The sequence below is a fragment of the Mercurialis annua genome, linkage group LG1-X (genome assembly GCF_937616625.2).
Source record: "Mercurialis annua linkage group LG1-X, ddMerAnnu1.2, whole genome shotgun sequence".
NCBI lineage: Eukaryota > Viridiplantae > Streptophyta > Magnoliopsida > Malpighiales > Euphorbiaceae > Mercurialis > Mercurialis annua.
The window spans coordinates 47,842,951-47,867,457 of NC_065570.1; the positions used below are offsets into that span (position 1 = coordinate 47,842,951).

At 32.2% G+C, this 24,507-nt stretch overlaps 1 protein-coding gene across 2 annotated transcripts; it reads left to right on the top strand.

Moving 5' to 3' along the window:
* The first annotated feature begins 5,509 nt into the window (after window positions 1–5,509).
* On the top strand, window positions 5,510–9,842 carry LOC126673904 (uncharacterized). 2 transcript variants are annotated; one of them, XM_050368324.2, is made up of 7 exons: window positions 5,510–5,879; window positions 7,754–7,825; window positions 7,920–7,987; window positions 8,558–8,705; window positions 8,793–8,873; window positions 9,050–9,136; window positions 9,500–9,842. In XM_050368324.2, exons 1-7 carry the CDS (start codon window positions 5,619–5,621, stop codon window positions 9,503–9,505), a joined length of 723 nt encoding a protein of 240 aa, XP_050224281.1. In that variant the 5' UTR covers window positions 5,510–5,618; the 3' UTR covers window positions 9,506–9,842. The 2 variants fall into 2 exon arrangements, with proteins under 2 accessions (XP_050224281.1, XP_050224217.1); XM_050368260.2 differs by having other exon boundaries at window positions 5,512–5,879; window positions 9,044–9,136.
* The last annotated feature ends 14,665 nt before the right edge of the window (window positions 9,843–24,507 follow it).

The following is a 24,507-nucleotide window of genomic DNA, read 5'->3' on the forward strand; positions in this document are numbered from 1 at the left end:
CTGAGGACCCTCAATATTGTTTTTTTGATTTTGCCATAAATTTACATGTATGATTGTCATAAATGCTATTATTATGCTTAAGATGCATGTTTAGACTTGTTATTGCTTGTTTTCCATTAAAATTGCTATAATCAATTAATTCGATGTTTTCCATAAACCGCCATAAGATTCAATGAAAAGCATGTTAATCACAATAATTAGCTGTTTTTAATGTTCAAACCCAGAAAACAATCAATTAGGTGCCTTAGAATGCATGTTTCTAGGTATTTTAAGTGTTTTTTGCCATGAAAAAGCTTGTTTTCGAGTTGCTGCCCAGGAAATAAATTTTTCTAGATGAGCTTTAAACACTCTGATTATGTGTTTTTTGGATTCCTTGTTCGATTTTATGCTGTTTTGACTACTTTTGCATGAACAACGGAGCTAAACGAGTAAGAACGAAGCAAAACAAAAATTCCAAAACTGCTGCCGACGAACCGCCGCCGCCGCTGCAACTGGCGGCGCCGCCACAACAAACCGGTGCTGCCGCCACCTTTACCTGCCGGAGCCGGCACTATGAACCGGCGTCGTGTTCCTCCTTTGCCAGACCCTCCAGACTCGCTTCCCAGATCGTCTAGATCTAGACTTCTAAACGTGTTTCCGGGCTCATCTGCACTCAAAATCAGGCCCATTTTGAACCCAGACGTAGCTAATCCAATGTAGTTTCATATTATGTAATATAACTGTCAAAACCGATATAAACGGACTTAGAAGTCTAAATATGTAACATAGTGTATAAACCGGGCCCACGAGCCCAAGCAGCAAACCAGCAAATTCCAGAGCCGATTCTAGGCTAACCCAAACTCGAAATCGACTCCGGATCAAACCAATAGAACCAGATTGACGAGACGCACAACTCTCGTGATCTAACCGAAAGCCCATTCTGACCAGACCGATGGTCAAAATTCGCGCGAGTTCTAGGCACTCAAAGTTAATGAGGTTTAAAAGTATCTATAACCTTATATGCATATCCAACTGCCCCTGAGCATGCTAGGACTGTTTACTACTTTCTAAAAGCATCCAAATCCAATAATAAGGACTAATCACCTAAAATTGGCCCATTAATGCAAATCCAGCCCATCACTTAGACATCGTAGGACTAATACGAAAAAGTAGTAACATGTTTATAGATTTTCAGGACTCATCTAGTAAAATCAATCAATCACATTTATACATCCGGTTTTAGGCTTTGTGCATGTAATCAATCCAGACCAGCCAGACTTATGCTATTTGTTAGAAACCTCTAAGGTTAGATGTATGCTTAGAAGTACTTGCTATTTGCCTCAAATGCCAGTCCAGATCGAGTCATGTGCACGTCAAACATGTTTACTGCTTTCATACCTGTTTATTCACAGCTTTCATATCATGTGAACTTCATATATTGTTGAGATGATATATAATGCAAATATTTCCAGTAAATAAAACTGGTAACCGATAAGCCAAGCACAAGAGTCTCGGGGAGGTCCACGAACCCTAGTCTTTGGTCCGATGCACGGTAGTCTTACCGGAGGCGAGTAAGGCTATCTAGTCGGTTAAAAGGCATTTCCTAGTTGAACTAGGTGGCGACTCCATTTTTCAAACCATTTCCAGATCGAGAAGTCAGCCATAAGCCTTGAGCGAGCGGCCCCCGAACCCCACTCCGCTCACAACGGTCTTTAACTTCACATGTAATATAATCTTGTATGTCTGGATCTCTTATTATTTTGAAAATCCGGTCTTCTCATTATGTTTCTTTGCATGTTCAGATATCTCATCTTTTGAGAGATCCGGTCTTCATACAAAATTTCTTATGTCAGATTTTTTATGGGCATGTACCTTACACTATCTTGTTCTCGAATCCTAAGTGAGGAGTTTTACTTTCCATTCGGGGGTCTGAATTGTGCAGATATTTATGTATGGTTCTACTATTCAAGCAGTATTTTTTATGACAAGTGTTTGTTCTTTGTTATTGTTTAGAGTTTTCTCTTGTGTCTGAACAGTGCATGTATGTAGCTTTTGTCATTGTTTCCTCTTTTATGTTTTTTTATCTGTTCTTTTTTACTTTACAGGGATGTCTCTTGAATTTGGGGCGCTGCCCTTTTATGGCAAATGTTTTACTCTTTATTTAGTGTCGCTTAAGTTTAAGACCTTGCCCGATTGCAGCATTATGACTTTTTTTGATCGATTGTCGCTTAGGTACAAGACGTGGCCCGTTTGTGGCATTATGCGTTTTTTCTTGATCGATTGTCGCTTGAGTTCAAGACATGGCCCGATTGTGGCATTATGTTTTTTTTCTTGATCGATTGTCGCTTGAGTTCGGGACGTGGCCCGTTTGTGGCATTATGCCTTTTTCTTGATCGACTGTCGCTTGACTTCGGGACGTGGCCCGTTTATGACATTATATGCCTTTTTCTTGATTGACTGTCGCTTATATTTTAGCCGTTGCCTTTTGTTGTATTTTTGTTATTGAGAAATATTTCTCAATAAGTTTGGTTGTTGCATTTGAGAATTGTTTCTCAATAAATTTGGCCGCACTGCTTTTGAAAAATGTTTCTAAATAAATTACAAGATGTCGCCCGTTTGTAGAATTTTTTCTTTTTTTTTCGTCGAGTGTCGCTTGTATACAAGACGTTGCTTGTTTGTAGAATTTTTCTTTTCTTCCTCGAATGTAGCTTGTATTCAAGACGTTGCACGTTTATAGAATTTTTTTTTTCTTTTTCGAATGTCGTTTCGTGACATACTTGATACGTAGGTGAATTCCGAGTAGTGTCTTATAAAACAAATAACGTCAGATAGAATTTCAGACCCATTGGTCTGAGATCCACTCTAAAATTTAAGTCAGTATTTATCTTCATATAATATAAAAATATACCATATAATAAAATAATAAAACTTAACTTGAAATAATTTGAAATTTACTGATAGAGATTTAGGTTTTATTTTAGCTAAAATGTAAATTTAAATAGAAGGCTATCCGTTCATGCATTATTATATCTTGTTTTTATTTTAAGAAAAACCTTGGTTTATAGAAAGTTATAATGAATAAAATATAGTAAATGAATACGGTTGATGAATTGGATAAACAATACATTGTCACGTCACAGATATCCAATAGTATATAAAAAAGATTTAATTAATTTTATATTTTTAGGAATCATGACTAAAAATTTAAACCTCATAATTAAATTATCTTTTATGGAGTTTACTATTTTAGGGAATTTTTTTCCCGGATAAAAGTCAATTATCCATAAAATAATTTCATAATTATTAATAAAAATAATAAAAAATATACTTAATGATAATTTTAATCTAGTCACATTACATTACAGCAGTCTGCACCTGACACATAGACCAGTTTAGTTTTTTTTTTTTTTTTTTTTTTTTTTGCCAAAGATAACAATATATAATAATAAGAAAAGAATGGCCACCTCCTGAAGATGATGAACCATTCTTAAATAAGAGAAAGTAAAGTGGACTTCGCGGCTACTAATTGAGCCATCCAAATACACATTCGTTTAACAAATTAAAAAGCAAACTTGCATAATTTGCTAAACGAACGGTAGCAACAAAAATAAATAAATTACTTATAGAAAAACTAACTTACCGTTGACATATAATGACATAATATAAATATCACCTTAATTTTGTAGAAACGCATGATTGAAACTGTCGGAATCATTCAGAAAACAAATTCACCAATATAGGCCACCTGATAGTAGAAGTGTCCCAGCAATTGCCGATAGAAGAGTAAGTGGTTGAGAGGCTCCTCTCTCAGAAACATATGTTTCAAGAAAAACAAAAAACACAAACAAAGAAACTATTAGCAATTAATTTATAGATTAATATTTATTTATAATACTTAGACTGATTCAGATACACCCATAAAGGGGAACTGAAGATGGAAAAGTTTCAGGGAATATCGTCTTCATTCGCATTTTATAATTTTATAATATTCATAAAAATAAGTATTTATGTGAAAGTAAAAAACACAAACTTAAAACTATGAAATACTAAATAATATATTCTATAATTACCATCATACAAAACTCCAAAATTTAGCGCACAATATGCAAAAAAAATTTGAATCACAAAATTCATAGTTTTATGTAATAATTTATATTCAAAATCTACAAGTCAGATTATATAAATTTGAAATTATGTTGATTTTATGAACATAAAGAAAAAAGCAATTAATAATAAATTTAATTATAAATTTAGAATTTTAGCAGTACCCATTTGAAAAATATGGACATGAAAAATGAATTAATAGTTAAACTTTTAGGTGCGTAATAAATTTCAGTAAGGACACCGTTTGATAAGAAAAACAATTTTTAGTGAACATTTTTATAATCATATGCAAATTTATCCAACTAATTGAACACTATTAAAATGTAGAACAAAAACATAAACAACATATTGCACCATTGTTTTAAAGCTTTTGTATTACTTAAATAAGAATAGTTTGGTGAATAGGAAAAGTATGTATAGAGATTGTGTTGCTATTCTTACGAAAGAAAAAAAAAACCTACAAATTATAATACTTTTTTAACTCATTCACAAACAGTAACAAAAATAAGGACAAAAAAATAGAGTAAAAGGTTTCAATATTAAAAACAAATTTGATAGTCATGATAGAAAAAAGTACATAAGTCATTTAATCATTCTAAAATTAATAATAAAAGGAGTATAGAAATAATGATAAAATCATACAATGATTGTTTTTTTTTGTCAGTACAATTATTGTTAAAATCTAGAATTAATGATAAAAGGAATATATTAAAATTAAGCCAACTGTTTCTACTCAAAAAAATTAAGCCAGCAATCAGTCTTGTAAAAACTAGCAGTTATCAATTTTGGAAAACCATCAGTTTTTTTCTCCCAACAATCGATTCGAATTTTCACTTTTGGGTCAGAAATTATATATCAATCATCTGAAGCAAGTAAAAAAAAACTAACGTTTTCTGGTTTTGATTGATTGACTCAAAATTATGAAAAAGAAGATAGACAAACCGTTTGGCGGCCACTGAAGCGGAGGCGGGGCAATCAAAGAAGAAAACCATTCCTCCACATTTTCAATTCCCACATCTTTAAGCAGGGAATATATTTAATCATTTAAAATATATAAAATGAGAAAAAGTAAAATTATTGTTTTACAAAAACAGAAAAACGAGAAAAAAGATATGAAAAATGACTTTTCTGTAAACAAATAGAAAGTATAATACCTATTGAATATTGATGAAACAAAAAAGACAATTTCATGCATCATAGAAATAATATAATCATTGATTCTCTAAATTGAAAATAAATATGCATGCATGCAGAAACATAGAAAAAGAGAGATTGACATGTGTGTATGATCAATAATTTATAATCACAAACCGTCTCATAGACCAGTTTAGTTAGATAAGTATAACTGTACAGACAGAACACGCAACCGTAATTAAACTCTGCCAACAGGGGTATTTCCGTCCATAAAATCAAAAAAAGGCCCATTCGTAAATTCCGCCAACAAAAAGCTCCAACCTTCAAAAAGCGTTTTCTTCTCCACTCACTCTCTTTCTTCACTGCACAGTCATAATAATACATAGACACATTAGAGAGAGATGGTGGATGATTTCATGGTGTGTGTTGACAGGCTGATCATAGCATCAACCTGCTTTGAGTCAGTCAACAATGGAGGAGACAAATTAGAGAGTGTTCCAAATGAGAAAAGTTGCTGTTTTAAAAGTAATGGAGGAGTGGGTTCTTCTTCTTGTTGTTGTTTGATAAAGAAAGGTAAAGAAATGGTGGAATGTAGGATTTGTCAGGAGGAAGATGATGTTTTTTCTATGGAAGTTCCTTGTCACTGTAATGGCACCATCAAGGTCTGCTCAAGAACTTCTTTTTTCCTTCAAGTTTTTATCTTTTTGCTTGTTTTTTAATGGGTGTTGTTTGAAATTTGTGTTGGTTTTATTGTTTTGAGTGAAGTTTCCATTTAATGGAAGCACCTTGTAGTAGTTTTAATGGCACCCCTTTTCATTGTTCTTGGTTTTGGTTTTGTTTTTCACCTTTTAAACATTTTATTTTTTCATTTCAGTTTCTGGGTACTTAAATTTTGATACAGTTGCTATTAAATTTTGTTGTTTTTGTGTGAAATTACCATTAAATAGAAGAATTTTCTACTTGTAAAATGGCACCCTTCTATTTTTCTTGGTTTTGATTTTGTTTTTTCACTTTAAAACATTTTCTTTTTTGTTTCAGTTTCTGGGCATTTAAATTTCATACGGTTTTTTTTTTTTATTAAAGTGACAACTTTTTTTTGTTTTTTTTGGAATATACTTTTATTTTAAATTTTTTTTGTTGGAATGTGAAGTTTTTGCATAGAGTTGAGAAGCGTGAGGTAGTTTTTGTTGTTTTCATGATGAGTTTTTATTCAGGTTTTTGTTGATTCTTTCAATGTGTTTTGTTTGGTATAACATTTTTGACTCCTTCCCCCACTCTTAATTTGTTTTTTTTACCATGTTTTGGTTCACATGACCAACTCCATTAATGTAAAGCAAGATTAGTTTATATTTTACTGTGTAAATTTTTGCCACTTAATGTTAATAATAAGTCACAGGTTAACAGTACTCGAGGTCCTAGCCTTCACAGGATGAATAGGTTTGTGAATTGTGATAAAGATTTAAGTTTTAGAAGTAAAAATTAACTGCTTGTGTCCCACTGGGACTGCTACTTCTATTAGTATATTGTTTGTGCATAGGATATTTAGGTGATAGTGGGTGTATGCATTTAATGACATAATCTTTTCTTAATCTGGATTTGTTGATTATTTATCTTTATCTATCTCTATGTGTTGTCTTCCATGTGCTGCTGTGATTTTCTATCCGGTGGTTGGTCAACAAGAACACTAAAATTTTGGGTTTGTTTCTTTGAATATTGATAGATTTATTAACAAGATTGAGTAAATGAAGATAGAAAAGTCTATGTTATTAAATGATACAATTGCATATAAGTATGTTGCACGGAAACTATGTTATTAAATGTTTCTGAAAAATTCAAAAATTGTATAGTATTTATAATCTATTCTTGTTAAAAAAAGATATTTTGCTGTTTGAGCGTTTTCGTTTCCGTCTTCATGCAACATAGGAATTGCATTATCATCTGTGCTCGGTGAAATCTACGTTACCACGAATGGTGACGTATCGAGATGCAGATATTGATATATTCCTAATTTATACTAACATTTATCCGCTTCCAAATGAATTATCAATAACGGCTAATTCTTGAGTGATTTGATTGTGGAATTGTAAAAGGAATGTCACTTAGACTATGTTGTTTGCCTTCAATATGCAGTACGATTCTCTGGTTGTACTTTACATTGGATAAGCCCTTTGAGTCTTGTAACACAATGATACATCAAATTTAAAGAATTTATGATCTCAATCAGCAAAAATTGCAGAAATTAAGACTGTTGAAAGATTTTAAATGTCGGCTATCAGATTAGTATTTTGTTTCCAGATGTTGGTTTTGCTCTTAATCACCGATCAACTCTTAATCTACATCTTCCATTTTTGTCTAATTTGTATCGGTTGAATGTAAGCAACTGTTTGTCGTTTCTTTTACTGACCATGCTTCCGATTTATCGCTCGGGTATTATAATTAGAGCTTCTCCATGTGATCATAGAAGGAAAATGTATTACTTGATTGGGTAGTCACTGGCAAATTCAGTGCTGATGTTCTCTCAATCCTTGTAATGCAGTTTGCTCATAGGAAGTGTATTCAGAGATGGTGCAATAAAAAAGGTGATATCACCTGCGAAATTTGTAACCAAGTAAGGATCATTTAGTTTATGCATTTAATTGTGCCTAGGAGTGATATAAACATTGTCAATTCTGAGCATAATGTCTGCGAATTTTGTTTGGCAGATCTTCTCGCCAAATTATTCTGTTCCACCAGCCCGCAGCAATGCTGATGTTATGGCAATTGATATCAGGTAACATTTGTCATCTATGTTACATTTACAAAACAAGAATTAGTAAATTGTTCTATTTATAAATGTGAAACTCTTTGTATCTGTAGTGCGGACGTGTGTGTTCTCGTGTAATAGTTGAAACTGAAATCTTATACATGGCAATATAGATTTGTAAAATTCTTGCCTTAACCGGAAAGAAGTTGCTTTTTGAAAAAAAACACAGTGTGTATGCATTCATTTTAAACTGATCCGAACCATTTTTTTCCCCTTCAAAATTGACTCAATTTTATAAGAAATTTAAAATTTGTAAACCGAACCAAATAAATTGGTATGGTTTGCATAAAATATGAACTGGAATATTTTACTCCCAAAACTGAATTGAACCCATTTTTTTCTCTAATTTCAAATCGTGCCATATTTTTTTGGCTCGGTTCGGTTTTTGCACACCCCTAGTCACCACACTAAATTACATATAAAAAGGTTATTTTATTTACCTTGAGATCTTTGGGATAAACTACTTCTCAGCTATGTCAAGTCATAGGAATAAAAGCTGTTTAAATATTGTAATATTCTGACTGATTTTCTAATTAGGCAAGCATGGGGACATCACCTTGATCTGCATGACTCTCATCTCCTAGCTCTAGCCGCTGCTGAGCGTCAGTTACTCGAAGCAGAGTACGAGGAATATGCCATTGCTAATAGTAGTAGTATCGCTTGTCTTCGATCCGTTGCCTTAATTGTAAGCAGCCATCTTGAAACTCTTTTCTTAAGAATTTAATCACACATTAACCGTAAAAACTCTAAATTGGGTTGGTGATATGTGCAGCTGTTGGTTCTTATGCTTCTATCCCAAGCGCTACTCGCTACAAGAGATGCTATGATGGTGCAAGAATTGTCAGTCAATAATGTGAACTCTCTTGCTCATACTAGACATTTCACACATAAAACTGCATATGCAAAATGCATTTATGTTTAGTTGTGCATTCACTTCATACATTATGTTGCAGCAAAAGGTCGTTTGTTAACATCTTATTCGAGTACGTTCAATACGTAACTAAACTAAAATGTTGATGTTAGCTCCAGGTATTCCTTCTTCGGTTTGCTGGCTTTCTTTTGCCATGCTATGTGATGGCCCGATCATGGTACACTGTGCAAAGCCGAAGGAGACAGGTATATTTTGAAATTTTACTTCATTTATGGGAGTACCCAAAATACTTTGCATTTTTCGTTTGTTCTTTTCCACGAATTTGATGGATGTTTTGCACTGCGTGTCTTGCTTTATTGTGATGAACTGACTATGTTGCACGGAAACTTTTGGAAATGCTTTGGAAACTCTGAAATTTATGTTTTATTATTTATTCTTGTAAAAAATGTCATTTCGCCGTTCTCTGTTACAGCGTTAATTATTTCAGCATTTCCGTTTCTGTGCAGCATAGACGATGGATCGTGTTGTAATTAGAATTTATTTAACTTAATATGTGAAGTTCTTCAATATGGATGATGTATGTTTTTTGTTTCTCTTCTTACATATAGGGTTAAGTGGAAACATTGTAGCATCATCCTCATTGAGACCTGGAAATTGGAAGTCTCATGTTTTTGCTTCAGAAAGGCAAGCTATAATCGCTGTGGCCGTCTTTCAAATTTAATTCGAAATGGTGCCGAAAATCGGCTACAAAAGTAGTGCAGAGAAATGGTTTAAGCATTAAGTTTTTGTGTAATCCACGTGAGAACTCAAAAGAAAATGTAAATGTGAAAATGTTGAGTTCTTCAGGTGCACTTTTTTTTTTTAATTTTTATCTACTCTGTATACTGTGTTAGATGCCATTGATGTTATAATCTAGCTTCTGCATACAAGTATGGTAATGGATTTTTTCAACTTTTGTGCCCTTTTATTTTGTCTTTTTCTTCCTTTGGAAATTATGGAGCAGCTAATAAATTGGACAAAAGGATCGTTCCACCCCTCAACTTGGCACACAATATTGAAAAAGTTCTTTTCAACTAAAACAAATGAAATAACCCACAACTTGTCCAGTTTAGCTAATTTTCACCCTTATGATGTTTGCTAACGCGGGATCAAGAGGCATGAAAAAATTATTTTAGAATAGAAGTAATATTATGTTAACAAAATAAAAGTTAAAAACCCAAATTCTCAATATCCAATTCTAAAATCATATACTTATTTTCAGTTCATTCCCTTAAGCTCATTGCTTCAATGCTGTCTAATATACTATTTTATTTTTATTTCAATCTAAAATGATTGAAGGATTTAAGTCCTATTTCATGGTGACTCGAACTCAAAACATATTGATCTTAGATGGAGCGTGACTCGAATTCAATACTTTTTTTTATTGCTCTTAGATGAGGCGCTCTTGTCATTTCAAGTAACTCGTCTCGCCAATCACTATTCAATTATCACAACCACTTTTTATACTCTTTTAAAAATCATTAATGAAAACAAAATATTTCTCAAAGAACGATGTTCTTAGAAAATGAATATGCATCACAAATGGGTTAGGAGGCTCACTACCGAACAGCGGCGGAACGAAAAATTTCAATTTAAGAGAGTCGAAATTTTCTTTCTGCTATTTAGAAAAATCAAACACAGTAAACACGATTTAAATATGGTCATTTGCACTTGTAGGGGCGGCTAAAACTGCCCCTATAAGAGAAAAACCACCCCTAACACTCTTAGGGGGTGGTTATAACCGTTCATACAAGAAAAATACTTTCAATATTTGAATTTTTTTTAAAAAAAAATTGGCGTCCTGACCTTCCCCTTGTTCAGCCCATGCTACCGAACACTTTAAGATGATGCACTGACAGAGAAAGAGAATGATTAGCCATTAAAGCAGCACAATCACTGCCACCACCACCACCTTCACCGAAGTAAAAAAGTACCGTCGTGAAAAAATTCCAACTTAATTATCATTTAAAACAAATGGAAGGAATTTTTATTTTTCTAAAAAAAACATTTATAGTAGTTTATGCTTATACAATCCAATTGACCCCGTTATTAATGCCCTGGCTCTCCCTTGCTCTTGAAAATATATACTTTTCTTTTACTGAATCGATAATTAAAATTTATACTAAAAATATATTGAAAATTACAGTGATTTTATAATTACACGATCATGGTTACCACATTTTAACATGTAATGTGCCCACTAGGTGTTTGCTATAACCGATAAAGCGACAGAAGGTGGTAAACTTGGTGCAATATCAGGTGACAAGAATGATAGAAAGAAAATGAATAAAGGATCAATTCACCCCCTCAACTTGGCACCGAATATCAAATGAGTCATTTTCGCTGCTTTTGGTACAAACAAACCCGAAACTTGCGTTTTCTTATCAAAAAAACCCCTCGATAACATTTGCCCAATCTCAGCCCCTAGAGTGTGTTTCACTCTCCACCAACAATATGGAAAAAAGTCTAAATCAAACCTTATATTTAATTTATTTTTAAATTAACACCTAACATTTTAAATTTTTCATTATAAATCTTATGATTTTAAAAAATCAGATATTAAATAAATAAAAAAAAATAAAATCTAGAGACTTTTTTTATAATTTTTTCTTCTTCCTCAAAGAGGATGAACAACAACTGTTCATCCTCTTTATAATTTTTTCTTCTTCCTCAAAGAGGATGAACAACAACCGTTCATCCTCTTTGAGGAAGAACAACAACTGTTCATCCTCAAAGAGAATGAACAGATTGTTGTTCATCCTCTTTGAGGATGAACTTGTCGAGTTCATCCCCAAAGAGGATGAACCCAGATCTGGGTTCATCCTCAAAGAGGATGAACTCCAGCAGTTCATGGTTCATCCTCCTTGAGGATGAACTCCGGCAGTTCATCCTCAAACTTTAAGGATGAATCTGGTCCTTAAAGAGGATGAAAACATCGGTTTTTTGTTTTTGGGATGAATTGATGGTGGCCAGAGTGTGGTGATTGGTCGGAATGCGAAAGGAAAAAGCGGTCGTAGCCGGAGTATGGGAGGTCGGGATGGCGGAACTAAAATTAAAAATTTAATTAATTAGATTTTAATTAAGTTATAATTAGAGGTTAGATTAAATTTGATTATAATTGATTAAGTTAATTAAAAAAATTAAGAATCTTACTCTCTAAAGGGTCTTTTTGAGCTAAAAACGCAAGTTTTGGATTGATGTGTACCAAAAGCGGCGAGAATGACTTATTTGATATTTCGTGCCAAGTTGAGGGGGTGAATTGATCCTTTGTTCGAAAGAAAATAATATCATTTGATTCATACTAATTTTTAATAGAGGTGGTAAATAGTAGTCCAATTCAAACACCAAAGCCAATTCATTTTAAAAAGAGGAATTTACACTCCATGCCTCAAAATGTATAAAGTCATATATTAGTGACTCACTAATTATTTTTATGCAGTAATCTCTCATTAGTTCTTTTAAATTTTCGTTTATACCTCAAAACAAAATTAGTCCCATTTTATCCTTATACTGTCACAATATACACCTACTAATATTTATCTTCCTTGTATAGTGACCCACTAATATGGTAACGAGGTCGCCGGTAACGGCGAAAATGTCTGAGCAGGAGATTCCGTTGGGGTAGAGTTTAAGAACTTTTTGGCTCGGATGATGAGATTAAAGATGTATCTGGGAATGGAGAGGCTGATGTTGGCGGCGTTGCGCTCGGCGGAGTTGAAAGGAGTGGAGGAGACGAGAATGGAGGCGTCACAGTTAGAGAGGATACTGTTGCGGAAGAAGATCGGATAGTTTCAGCGCCAATGGTTGAATCTGTGATGGTTTATCCTATGATTAACGATTAGATGAGGAGATAGTAGTGGTCGGATGATGAGAGAGATGGCGAGCCAGTGGCGGTTGATGACGGCGGCATTCAGTTACTTTTCTTCTTCTCTCGTTTTTCTTTATTTTATGGATAGTGCAGACCATATAATAAATGTTTTGCTATATTTTTTAAATTATCTATCTGCAAAAGTTGATGATTATGAGATTTACTTTGATCAATATTATAATGACAATGTTTCATTTAGTTTAATTTTGGTTTTTCAATTTTATTACCACATGAAATTACCATTGAAAAGGGTTTGTTATTTCAGCAATATTTTCTTTTAATTTTAAGGTTTCTTGATACCTGATGATATCAAAAAATAGAACACTTAGATGATTTGAATTTGTAGCAAATATGGATACTGCAAAGCAAAGCTAATATTATGAGGGAATTTCAGCCGCAGTCAATCTAGATGGATACTTTTACTTATCGAAATTAATATAATTACTATTTTGCCAAAAAAGAATCTAGATGGATATACTGTAAATAATTATATTAAAATTTTTGTTTTTTCTCAAAGATGAAAGATTAATTCAGACAACAAAATTTGTTATTTCTCTCTTTGTTACTTGTTTATTGTGGTTGTTTGTCAGTGTTTATTTTACTATGAATCAAGTCGTTATTAACTTTAAATTTTAAAAATATATTTATTAGTTTATTATGTGTTTGTGTAAGCATAAATCAACTTATTGTCAACTTTAACTTTTAAATATATATTTATTAAATGTACATTTATTAATTTATATTTTAAATATACAAGGATTAATTTATCATGTGTTTTTTAATGTGTTTAATAATCATAAATCAACTTGTTATCAAATATTAGATATTAAATCATTAATTAATTTACACGGTAAGGCGATCTACTTTTTTGATTAGTTTTTTTTAAATTGTTGAACCTTTTCTTTTGTAATTTGGCTAAATTTAAAAGAGGGTCAACTGAAAATCAACTAAATGTCAACCAAATATCAACCAATTGACTTTTTTTACAAGAAATAATTTAAAATTATTATTATCAATTTTTTTCTCTTTAAAGTTGACAAGTGTCGATTTCAACTATTTTGACGAATACTTTTTAATTTATTGAAACTCTTTTTTTGTGATTTGGAAAATTTTAAAAATCAACTAAGTGTCAACCGAAAATCAACCAAATGTAAATCAAAAGTCAACCAGAGATCAACCAATTGTCAACTTAAAATCAACCAAATATCAAATATTTTTCACCAATATAGAAGTGAAGTCAAAAATCAGTTTCAAGTGCAATTTTAATATGATAAACGTACGTTTCTGCTTCTAATGTCCATCTTTATGTATAATGAACTATCAACTAAATGTCAACCGAAAATCAACTTAATGTAAATCAAAATTCAACATTTCTGTTCTAGTAGTGGCAACAACAATTTCACATAAACCTCCCTCCTAAAGGATAAGCAAATGAGATTAAAAGGCCAAATTCCACAGGCTTCTCATCCAGCATAAACTTTTCAAAAACTACTTCAATTTTACATCAAGCTTTTTACTAAATAATATTGCCATGTCAATTGTCATTATTTTCATTTTGCAAACACAAGAGTAGAAACATAGAAGAAAATGGCAGCAATTTATTTGGCAAAGAAAGCCTGCATCAATATTTCAAGAGCTTCTTCTAATTATTTTGATTCTGCCATCATATTTTCTAAGCCATGCTTCTCTACTGCTTTTCAACAGGCTCAGCGTAGCAATGCAGTGTCAGAAACAAGCATAAAGCAACAAGTTTCTGGTTTACCTGTGTGTTTTTTTGTTATGTCAGTATAGTCCACCTATAACCAAAATTTTTGCAGGTGAGTACAAGAACAAACAATACAATACCAAACAATCACGAACTACCAATATTTATATTAACAACTTACCTCAATATCAACATTTGGTTGATTTTTAATTGATATTCGATTGATTTTTAATTGATATTCGATTGATCTTCTATTTACATTTGGTTTATCTTTAAAGTTTGCTAATATATATATATAAAAGAGCTTCAACATAAAGAGAACTCGTGAAAACGGTCAAAATCGACGCTTGTCAACATTAAGGATGGAAAAATTGGTAATAGTAATTTCAAAATGTGTCGCGAAGACAAATCACATTTTTTTTTGTTCAGGAACCACAGAGCAATAAATAAATTGCTAGAGTCTCAAAACAGCCAAATAAAACAGAAAACAATTAAAGTTCATTTCAAAATGTATGGTTCTATAAAACACAATGCTTCAATTGCTACTGAGAATTTTTAACAGTACAATGACATTGCTACATTTCATAACCTTAATTAACAAGTCAATTCTAAAGCAAATTAAGATATCTAATAAAAATTATAGAAAAACTACTCTTTAAGAACATGAAAAGAAACGAACTACAGAAAGTTAATAACAATATTACCTATCAACTTTTCACTTTTTGTCAAACCCATTGACATGGTAATGAATATCTTCTAGGTGTCTCCATTATTTGGAGTAAATCAGGTTCCACTCCCACCTTCACTGCCACCATTCCCCGCCTCGCCCAACCACCGCTCTGGCTGGTAATCTATTGCAGCCGGTGGAGAGAAACCGATGTGATCGTCAGCTTCCTACTACGGAGAAGCAAACAGCAAAGCTGGCGAAGGAGGAGAAGCATTGATTTTCCGCCTACTTATTGGTGGCATCCCATTAGAAAACCCGCCAATCTAACCAACCGTGACGGAGGACCTGTGATACCGATAGAAACATGCCGTTTCTTCTTCTCTGCTCGTTTAAGAATAAGGGGCACTATTGTCTTGTTTTAGTAGTAAATTAGCTTCTTTTAGGATTTGAGATATTTAGGAAATTTTTTTAATTTTTTTTGAGAGATTTTTGCATAAAATATTTTTGGAAAAAGGTGCAAAAATGACCTTCATGTATAGCCCGCGTCTCTTGTTAACACTTTATGTATTTCGGATCTCAAATATGACTTTAGTGTCATAAAAAAGTATCAAAAAAACACAATAAACTAACGGAAGTTTATATTGCTGTTAAGTGTGTGACATGGCAATATATTTTCACACATAAACATTAAATAGATTTGACACATCATCACCACCTACCTCTAATTATATCGCTCTTCTTCTTCTTCCTCCTTTCAAATTCCCAAAATTAAAAACCCTACCTGTTTCTCGGTAGATTCCAGCACGTTGTGCGGTGGGTAAGGGTTATGGAAGGAGTTAAATAACTTGGTGGAGGAAGAGAGGGAGGCCATATGAGAGTGAATCGAAGCAACGTCAGAAGAAATGGAGTGACAGGAAGACTTCATGAGGACGATTGAGTCGGCTGAGTCGATGAGATCTCTGTAGCGGTTGCCGACTAATTGGCGGAGCTCCTCCTTCCCCTCGATCTGTTTTCTCGTTCTCTCTTCCACTTTTTCAATCTCTGCTATTCCTTTCGTCTTGAATAATGTCTCCGCCTCCTGCTCCCGATGAAATATAGCTTATTTCATTAAGAAAAAGACCCACATATAATATGAATCTGCTCACTTCGGACAATAAATAAAATTGCTTTGGTTTGTCTATGGTGGTCGACGGTTGTGTGAAGTTGATGATGATTCCTATTGCAAATGAAGAAGGAAGACACACTTGTTGAGTTGTTTGTGTGGAGTATATGATTAATTTTATTTATGAGTAAATGAATATATAAGAAAGCGATGATGTGTCATTTTGTTTAATGCTTATGTGTAAATATTTATTGCCACATCACACACTTAACAACAATACAAATTTCCGTTAATTTGTTGTGTTTTTTTTATACATTTTTAAGACGTTGAGGTCATATTTGAGATCCGAAATACATGAGGTGTTAACAAGAGACGCGGGATATACATGAAGGTCATTTTTGTACCTTTTCCCAATATTTTTGCGAGGCATAAATGAAAACTAAGTCTCATTTTAGGGGATTTGTGTATTTAGCCCTTTAAAAAAATATAGCTCATTTTTTAAAAAATGTCACCATATATTTTAAAATCTGAAAAATTTATATTAGTGATCCAACATTATATTTTTAGCAAAAATCCCCCTTTTAAATTTTTTCATTTTTAGCTATGCCCTTTTCATTTGCAAGTTACTAAATTTATCCTGTCCTAGAGTTGCTATTAGTACTTCATACACTCAATTTCCCTTCCCCCACTTTCTCTTCTCTTATACTTTTTTTTAGTTTCTTCATTTCTCCATCTTCAAACTCACACTCTCTCCTCTTTCCTTTGAAGATCACTCACTAAAAACCCTCTATTTTTGTTACTTAATCAATACCAATGGCTCATACACGTAGTTTTTCTCAAAAACCGGTTTCCAAAAAAATTGTGAATATGAAGAAGATAACATTAGTTCCGAAGAAGAAGAAGGGTGAAGCAAGTACTGTTAATAAAAAAGATCAACAAGAATATGTCTTTGGTAAAGGAGTAGTTAAGCAATTTCCTTCTTCTCTGAAAAAGAGAGATTCAGCCGAGATTACTAAGCCAAAGAATAAGCTAAAAGGAATTTCAATCCATGAAACAAAACAGCCAACTCCTGAGGTATTATTTTTGATTTTATTTTCAACTTTTAGATTTTAGATTTTGTTAATTTTATTATGTCTATTTTATTGACTAATTATATGTTTGTATTTGTGATTCTATTTGATTTTTATTTGGTTCATTCTGTCATTTCATCATTTTTTTATTTTCCTTGATTTGGTTTATTGTAGGTTTTTATGCTTAGTTTGTTTTGTTTCATTGCTTCATTTCCTGTTTTAATTTTCTGTTATTGTCATTAGGTTTGTTTGTGTTGTATTTTTAATTTCAATATGTATCCCACTTCTATATCATATTTGTTCATTTTTAGTTTTATAGTATTTGACAGTTTCATTATTTATTTTTTATAGCTGTGGTAGTTTAAGGTTAAATGTGAAGATCGATTTCATTCGAAAATTGATACTTGTATGTCTTACGATATTATTTCTGAAATAGAATTAACTTTGAGTCTTGTTGAGTTAGAGTTGTTTATGAAGTTTTGTTTCAGTTATTTTCTAGATATTTCTAAAATTATGGTTCAAACTCAGATTTTACATTGTTTTTTTGTTGAGGGAAGTTGAGCAATATAAAAGTCTGAGATGTGGTTTGAGGTCGGGGGTCATGGGTTGAAATTAGTATTGAGGACTTCTTTTTAGTGTCAGGTTTAAAATGCTACGGGGATGTTAGTAAATACGGTTATCTAACAGTGTCTAATGAAATTTTGGACAAGTATTTTGGTGGTTTGCAGTCTGTTTCTAAGCAAACTTTTCGAGATATTTTTAGGTCTAAGTGTTGGGATTGTCCGGAAGATGGTTTTAAAATAGCTTTTATGCATTTTTGCATAACTTTTTGTTAGCTTCCTTTAAAACTGCTCATATTCCTTTAAAAGATTTCGATATTGTTGATTCTGATGAGTTGAATGATTACCTGTGGGGTATTAATGTTTTTAAATGTACTTTTGATTGTTTGTCCACTCAGGCTATTTTTAGTCTGGGTAGTCTTAAGGAACCTGAACATATACAATTACTATCTTCAGGGTTGTCCTCTTGTGTTTTTTTTGTTGGTTTTATGAGTGTTGTCCGAAGGTGAAGAATTCCTTCATTCAGTTGGTTAATGAAGCTGTCGTTCCTCGAATTTTGAAGTGATAAGCTTTCTTTTTTCCTAAATACACCCTAGTTGACAGAGAGGTTTTTGACGAAGTTGCATCAGAGCAGGTTTGTCTTTGTTTGCATTAATTTTCCATGTACCATTTTTTATTGATAAACTGTGGTCACAAATGGTTAATATAAGGTTCATATTTGGTTTTAATGATTCAGGTGAATCTGCGGTCCATTGTTCCAACATCTGCTGAATGGAAAGCCCTTTCTTTATGTGACTTTTTCAGAAATTACAAAGGAAAGGATAAGTCTAGTGATGGTGCTGGATCTAGCGAAAAGGTTGGCGCTAAAGATGGCTATTGTACGGCTTTTCTCATTACGGATGATTCAGATCAAAAGAATAAAGGAACAAATCTAGAGATTTAACCGTTATGAAAGAGAAGTTTCAACTTGTGTTTGCTGATCAGAAGAAAATCCAGTCTGAATTTTCTTAGTTTAAACGCCATATATAGTCAAGTTTCCGAAGTTTTAAGTGTTGTGAAACGATTGTGTTTAAAGATTAATTTAGATGTTGATTCTAAAAAAGTAATTTATATTTATTTATTTATCATTCAATATTTAATTTTCTTTTTATGTTTTTCTATTTGTTTTTAGAAATATTTTTACTAATCATTTTTTTTTACTCTTATTCATCTCTAGTTTGATGGTTTGGCTACTTCGAAGAAAAAATCTACCTCCTCTCGTGATGATAACGGTAGTGATAGCGATGAGACATACGTCGCTGGTAAAACACATGTCTCCGAAGATCTTACCAACTTAGCTAAGACTTCTTTTGATGAACCTAAGCAGATTATAAAGGTTTAGTAATATTCAAGTTGTTGTTATTTCAGTTTATATTTTTAGAACTGAAAGTTAACTATATATGAACTGAATATGAATTATATTTTGTTGACCAAGTTGTTTGCAAAAATCAGTAACGATATTCAAGCATGCAGACATCTAGTGTGGTAAAAGAGGAAAAAATAGAGTTTGATGCTGAGGATAATTCCAAAAAAATAGCTTTAATTGCTAGCTTTATTGGAGTTAAGCAAGGCGTTTGAGGATTTTGTCAACCAATCAAATCTTACACTAGAGAAAGAAAGTGCTAACAAGTTTGTGTCCATAAATGCAAACATTGAGGAAAGCGCTCTGATGACAAGTCATTGAGCGAAAAAGATGCAAATGAAGATGCAGATGATGAGAAAGCTGAAGGGGCTATTGATGGTGATTGCGATGGTTCTTCATCGGAGGCCACGATTTCGGAGAAGGATAATCGTGAAGTTGATGTCAATATTGAGAACGCTGCAACTAATGGTATTGCAGATTTTGTCAACCGATCAAATTTTACACCGGAGAAAGAAAGTGCTGACAAATAATGGAATTGTTTGTTATCTTGTTGTATGGTTTTACGAATTCGATGGTTTTTAATTTTATGTTTTAGCTTTTATTCCAACTGACCTTTATGGTTGCTTTATTTTTATTATAGAATTGAATAACTCTTTTTATTGAAATGTATTTGATAGTTTATAAAACAGAAAATCAACCTGATGTGAATTTGATGTGAACCTATATCAACTAAACTATTTTAATTCAATTTTTATAAAAATTTGTCTTGCTGCCACTATTAGAAAATAGGGCTTTAGCGACAGATTTTTCCGTCGCTAAAGCCCAATAATCCGTCGCTAAACAGTTTTTGCGACGGACTAAGTCCGCCGCGAGTGATTTGCTCGCAAAACGCGTTGCGACGCGTTTTGTGATCCGTGGAAAATTTAGCAACGGAATTTTTTGTCGCTAAATTTTCCAATCCGTCGCCAAAAACTCTCCAGAGGAGACAAAGTTTAGAGACTTTTTAGCGAGGGATTTGACACATTTAGCGACGGAAAATTCTGTCGCTAAATGTGCCATTTTGTCTCAAGAAAGGCACATTTAGCGACGAATAACTCCATCCCTAAATGTATCCTTTAGTGACAGAAACTATCCATCGCTAAATTATGGATTCCGTCGCAAAAATATCATCTCTCCTTACATTTTGTATGCTCCTTGCATCGTTTTGTTCTTCACCATATCGAGCAGTATTTCCTCAATTTTATGTGTTCCTTTTGCCCATCTTCTGTGTTTTTTTCCTTCTCTGTTAGCTCCATCCACGTTTTCTCGAGTTTTAGGGTTTCATCCTTCACTCTCTACCCGTCGCTTGTGGCAATTGGGAGGTGGGGTCACAAACTGAGCTCTCTGTAAGTTTATGTCGTCCCCATGCACATTTGCATAATTCCTCGTCTCTTATGTAATTTTGTCCAAGTTGGCTTGGAAAGTTTCGAGCATCTTTTTCAACATATGGTGGTAAATTTCTAGGAAAACTACTGTGGGAATTGGCTCATCTGTTCCGTCCAGACAAGGAAAAACAATGGGATTTGATCCCCTTATCTGCTGTATTTTTATATTCTGACGTTGAATTTAAAGTGTTCAAGCCTGATCTTGTTGATGCAGTGGAGTTTACTCCGGTGATGTTGGGGGAATTAGAGATGTTGACTCTAGTATTCAAGCCAGCGGCAGCGTCATTTCCAAATCTTTCTGTTCCATCGGTTGTTTGTTTCTTGGGTCAGTTCCGTTGGAATTTATTCCTTCAATAGAATTTGTTTGAGTTAAGAAAAGCTCCTTCCATTTTGAAGTTGTCAAACGGTTCCTACAGACAGCGCCAATTAATAGAGTCTGCCTTCTCAACGGTGATTGGCCTGCAAAATAGAGTAGATGGCTGATCGGACGGTGGTTGTCCGATGAGCACTCCGATGCTTAAGTGAGTATTGAGCTTATTGGAGTATTGTTGTAATGTAATTTTGTGTGTGTTGGCAATACCCCAAGTCCTTTATAGTGAGCATGAAAGAATACCTTTTAGAGTTGGAATGGGAAACAGATTCCTATCTAATTGTATGAATTCAAATAGGAATGAGATTCCTATTCAGCAAGAGTCCTATTTGAGAATGTCTTCCTAAATAAGATTAGTCTTCCAAATAAGAATATGCTTCCAAGTAGAAAAATAATTATGAGATCTGTGAGATTCAGATCTTCTAGAATCTCTATGATAATTTAGTCATTCACGTAATCATAATCTAAAACGCGTTAGATCTGGTTATTGAGATTTACCGAATCCTATGGGATTCGGCCATTCTCGAGATTTGGGCGAATCCTCTCGGAGTGCCTTTGACAGATAAGTCCTTCGTGTCTCTGTTACAGCTTGCTAGGGCGAGTTTTTAGATTTGCTCTAACAAGCGGATCGCATACGACTCGGTTTATTATATCATTTTGAAATTCGGTTTTCATCAAACAATAATATATTTTAATAATTAATTATTTATATTATATATGGTATGATAATATTTAAAAATAAATAATTATATAAATGATAGGATATATACTAAAGGTAAATATGGTAATTTGGTGATAAATCATATATAATTGATATTTTTAAATTATTATTTTTAAAGGATTGAAACCGAAACAGAACTGATCTTCCCACGGTTTTAACCCGGTTCAAGGTTTAATCGGTTACGGACTGGGTTTGGTATGATAAATTTTTATTAATAATGTGAATAAATTTCTTTTTCAATGAATCTTGAATTCGAGAAAAATTAAAGATTTGATGTCTTTTTCAATCGAATTATCAATGTCCTTATTTTATGGCATGATTTCCGCTATCTAGCTCTTGTTACTCTTTTTTACGTCATGCCCTCTTAAGGTCAACTATGAGTGACCAACTCCAATTCTTAGCAATTGCAAAATTCTTAATTCAAATTATAAATGAATGACAAAATAAAACAAATTATCTAACTCTACAATTTCTATAATAGCTGGTAGATAATCGATGTTGACTATACAAAGTTTAATTAATTCATAATATTTTATTTTTATAATATAAATAAATCATACTTAAAACATGTTTAACATTAACTCCCGCTAACCCCTGCTAACAATTAGAGTAGGCTATCTGTGACAAAAATCATATTATTAAATAAAGTTAATAAAATTTTAATTTTATAAAATATAAATTTAAAAAATTAATTTTTTTAATTAAAAACGTTAACTCATAAATAAATTATAGCTCTTATAATGTATGTATGTATATGTATACATATATATATGTATGTATACATACATACATATATCTATGTATGTATACATACATACATATATATTTTAAAATAGTTTAAACATAAATATATTTTATAAAAGTGATAATTTTAAGAGATTATTTTCAAAATATTTGATTTTAAAATTTATTTATATTTTTTTCACCCATTGTTTTTAATATTACCATAGCTATCCTTTTAACAAATCTATTTATAAAAATACTCTACTATATATAGAAAGCTTACTCTCATTTTAATTCATTTGCGACACACATCCGCACTTCTCTCTTTTTCTCTAGTTTTCTTTCTCTCATAATTCTCTCTTCCTTTCATCTTTTCTTCGGTTCGCCTATATCTCTCAACTTTCTCTTCCGTTCGCCGCTTCCGCGCATATTGTTTTTTTTCTATCTCGCCGTTGCTCATCTTCCGGTGGATTTATTGTCGTGATTTTCTCGTTGTCGTATTTTTTCCAGTAGATTTCTCATCGCCGCGATTCTATTGATTTTCTCGTCAATGCATTTCTTCTGATGGATTCCTCGCTGTCGTTTTTAGATTTTATGTAATTTTTTTAGGTTTCTTGTGATAATTTTAAAAAAAATATAAAGAAATTATTGTAGATCTATTATTTTTTTATAAAAGTTTTCTATTGTACATATAATTATTTTGTCTTCTCTTGTTTATAGATTTGTTCTTTTATTTTGATACTTCTAATTTGTAAAAATGGATTGATTAATGGTGTATTTGCAGTGTTTTATGGTGTATTTACGTTATAGTGTATTTCTTGTGTATGCATAGTAGGGTTGTGCATCCGGTTAGTTCGGTTGGTTCGGTCACTGAGCCAAACAAACCAAGCACCTAAGTTTGGTAAAAATACAAAACCGAATCGGACTGAACTTTAAATTTGGACTACACCAAACCGAACTAAAAGGTTTTATTTGGTTTGGTTAAAAACCGAGATTTTTACCTTTTTTATTTTTTTTAAAAATTAATTAAAATATTTAATAATATGTGTCAAATAATATTTTTTTATATATTTATTAGCATATTTATATGTTATATAAAATTTGTTAATTATATATCAAGTATAATTAAAAGAAAAAAAAATCAAAAAGTATAAATTTATATAAATTCATTATTATTTTTTATTTTTTAATTGCTCAATTTTTCAATTTTTTTGGGTTTTCAAAATGCTCAAATTAAACCAAAAATCAAACACCAAATTTTTATCTAAATACAAACTGAACTAAACCATATTCATCAAATAACCGAACCATAGTTGCAATTTCAGTTCAGTTCAATTTTACAGTTCGGTTTGGTTCGATATTTGCACACCACTAATCTATAGTGTATTTCTGGTGTTTTTCTAGTGTTTCTATATTTTTCTTATGTATTTTTAGTATTTATGGTGTATTTGCAATATTATTATGGTATACACTACAAAAAACACTACAAAAACATTATAGATACATTATATATACACCATAGATACACTACTAAAACACTATATTTACACTAAAAACACCATATATACACTTAAAAACACCACATTTACTCTAAAAGAACACCAGAAAATATGTACTGAAGACAATCTATGAAAAAGAGCATGAAACAGTAAAAAGAGTAAAAGCTACTTTTGAAATTAAAAAAAGGTATTTTTGGTAGTAAAAAAGGCCTAATGCCTTTAAAATAGAACCCGACCTTTTAGCCCATTTTCATTCCTACCCGACGTTGAAATATTACCAATCTTACCCTATTTTGCATTTATCTGTTTCAATTGTACCCTGAAATATTAAATTGATTTATTTTTCATTTGAAAAAAATTAAAAAATATTCTCCATATCTAGCATATATTAATTGTATATGTTTAAAATTTATATAAACTTAGTTAAATTAATTAAAAGTTTAAAACAGTTTTAATTTGATATCCG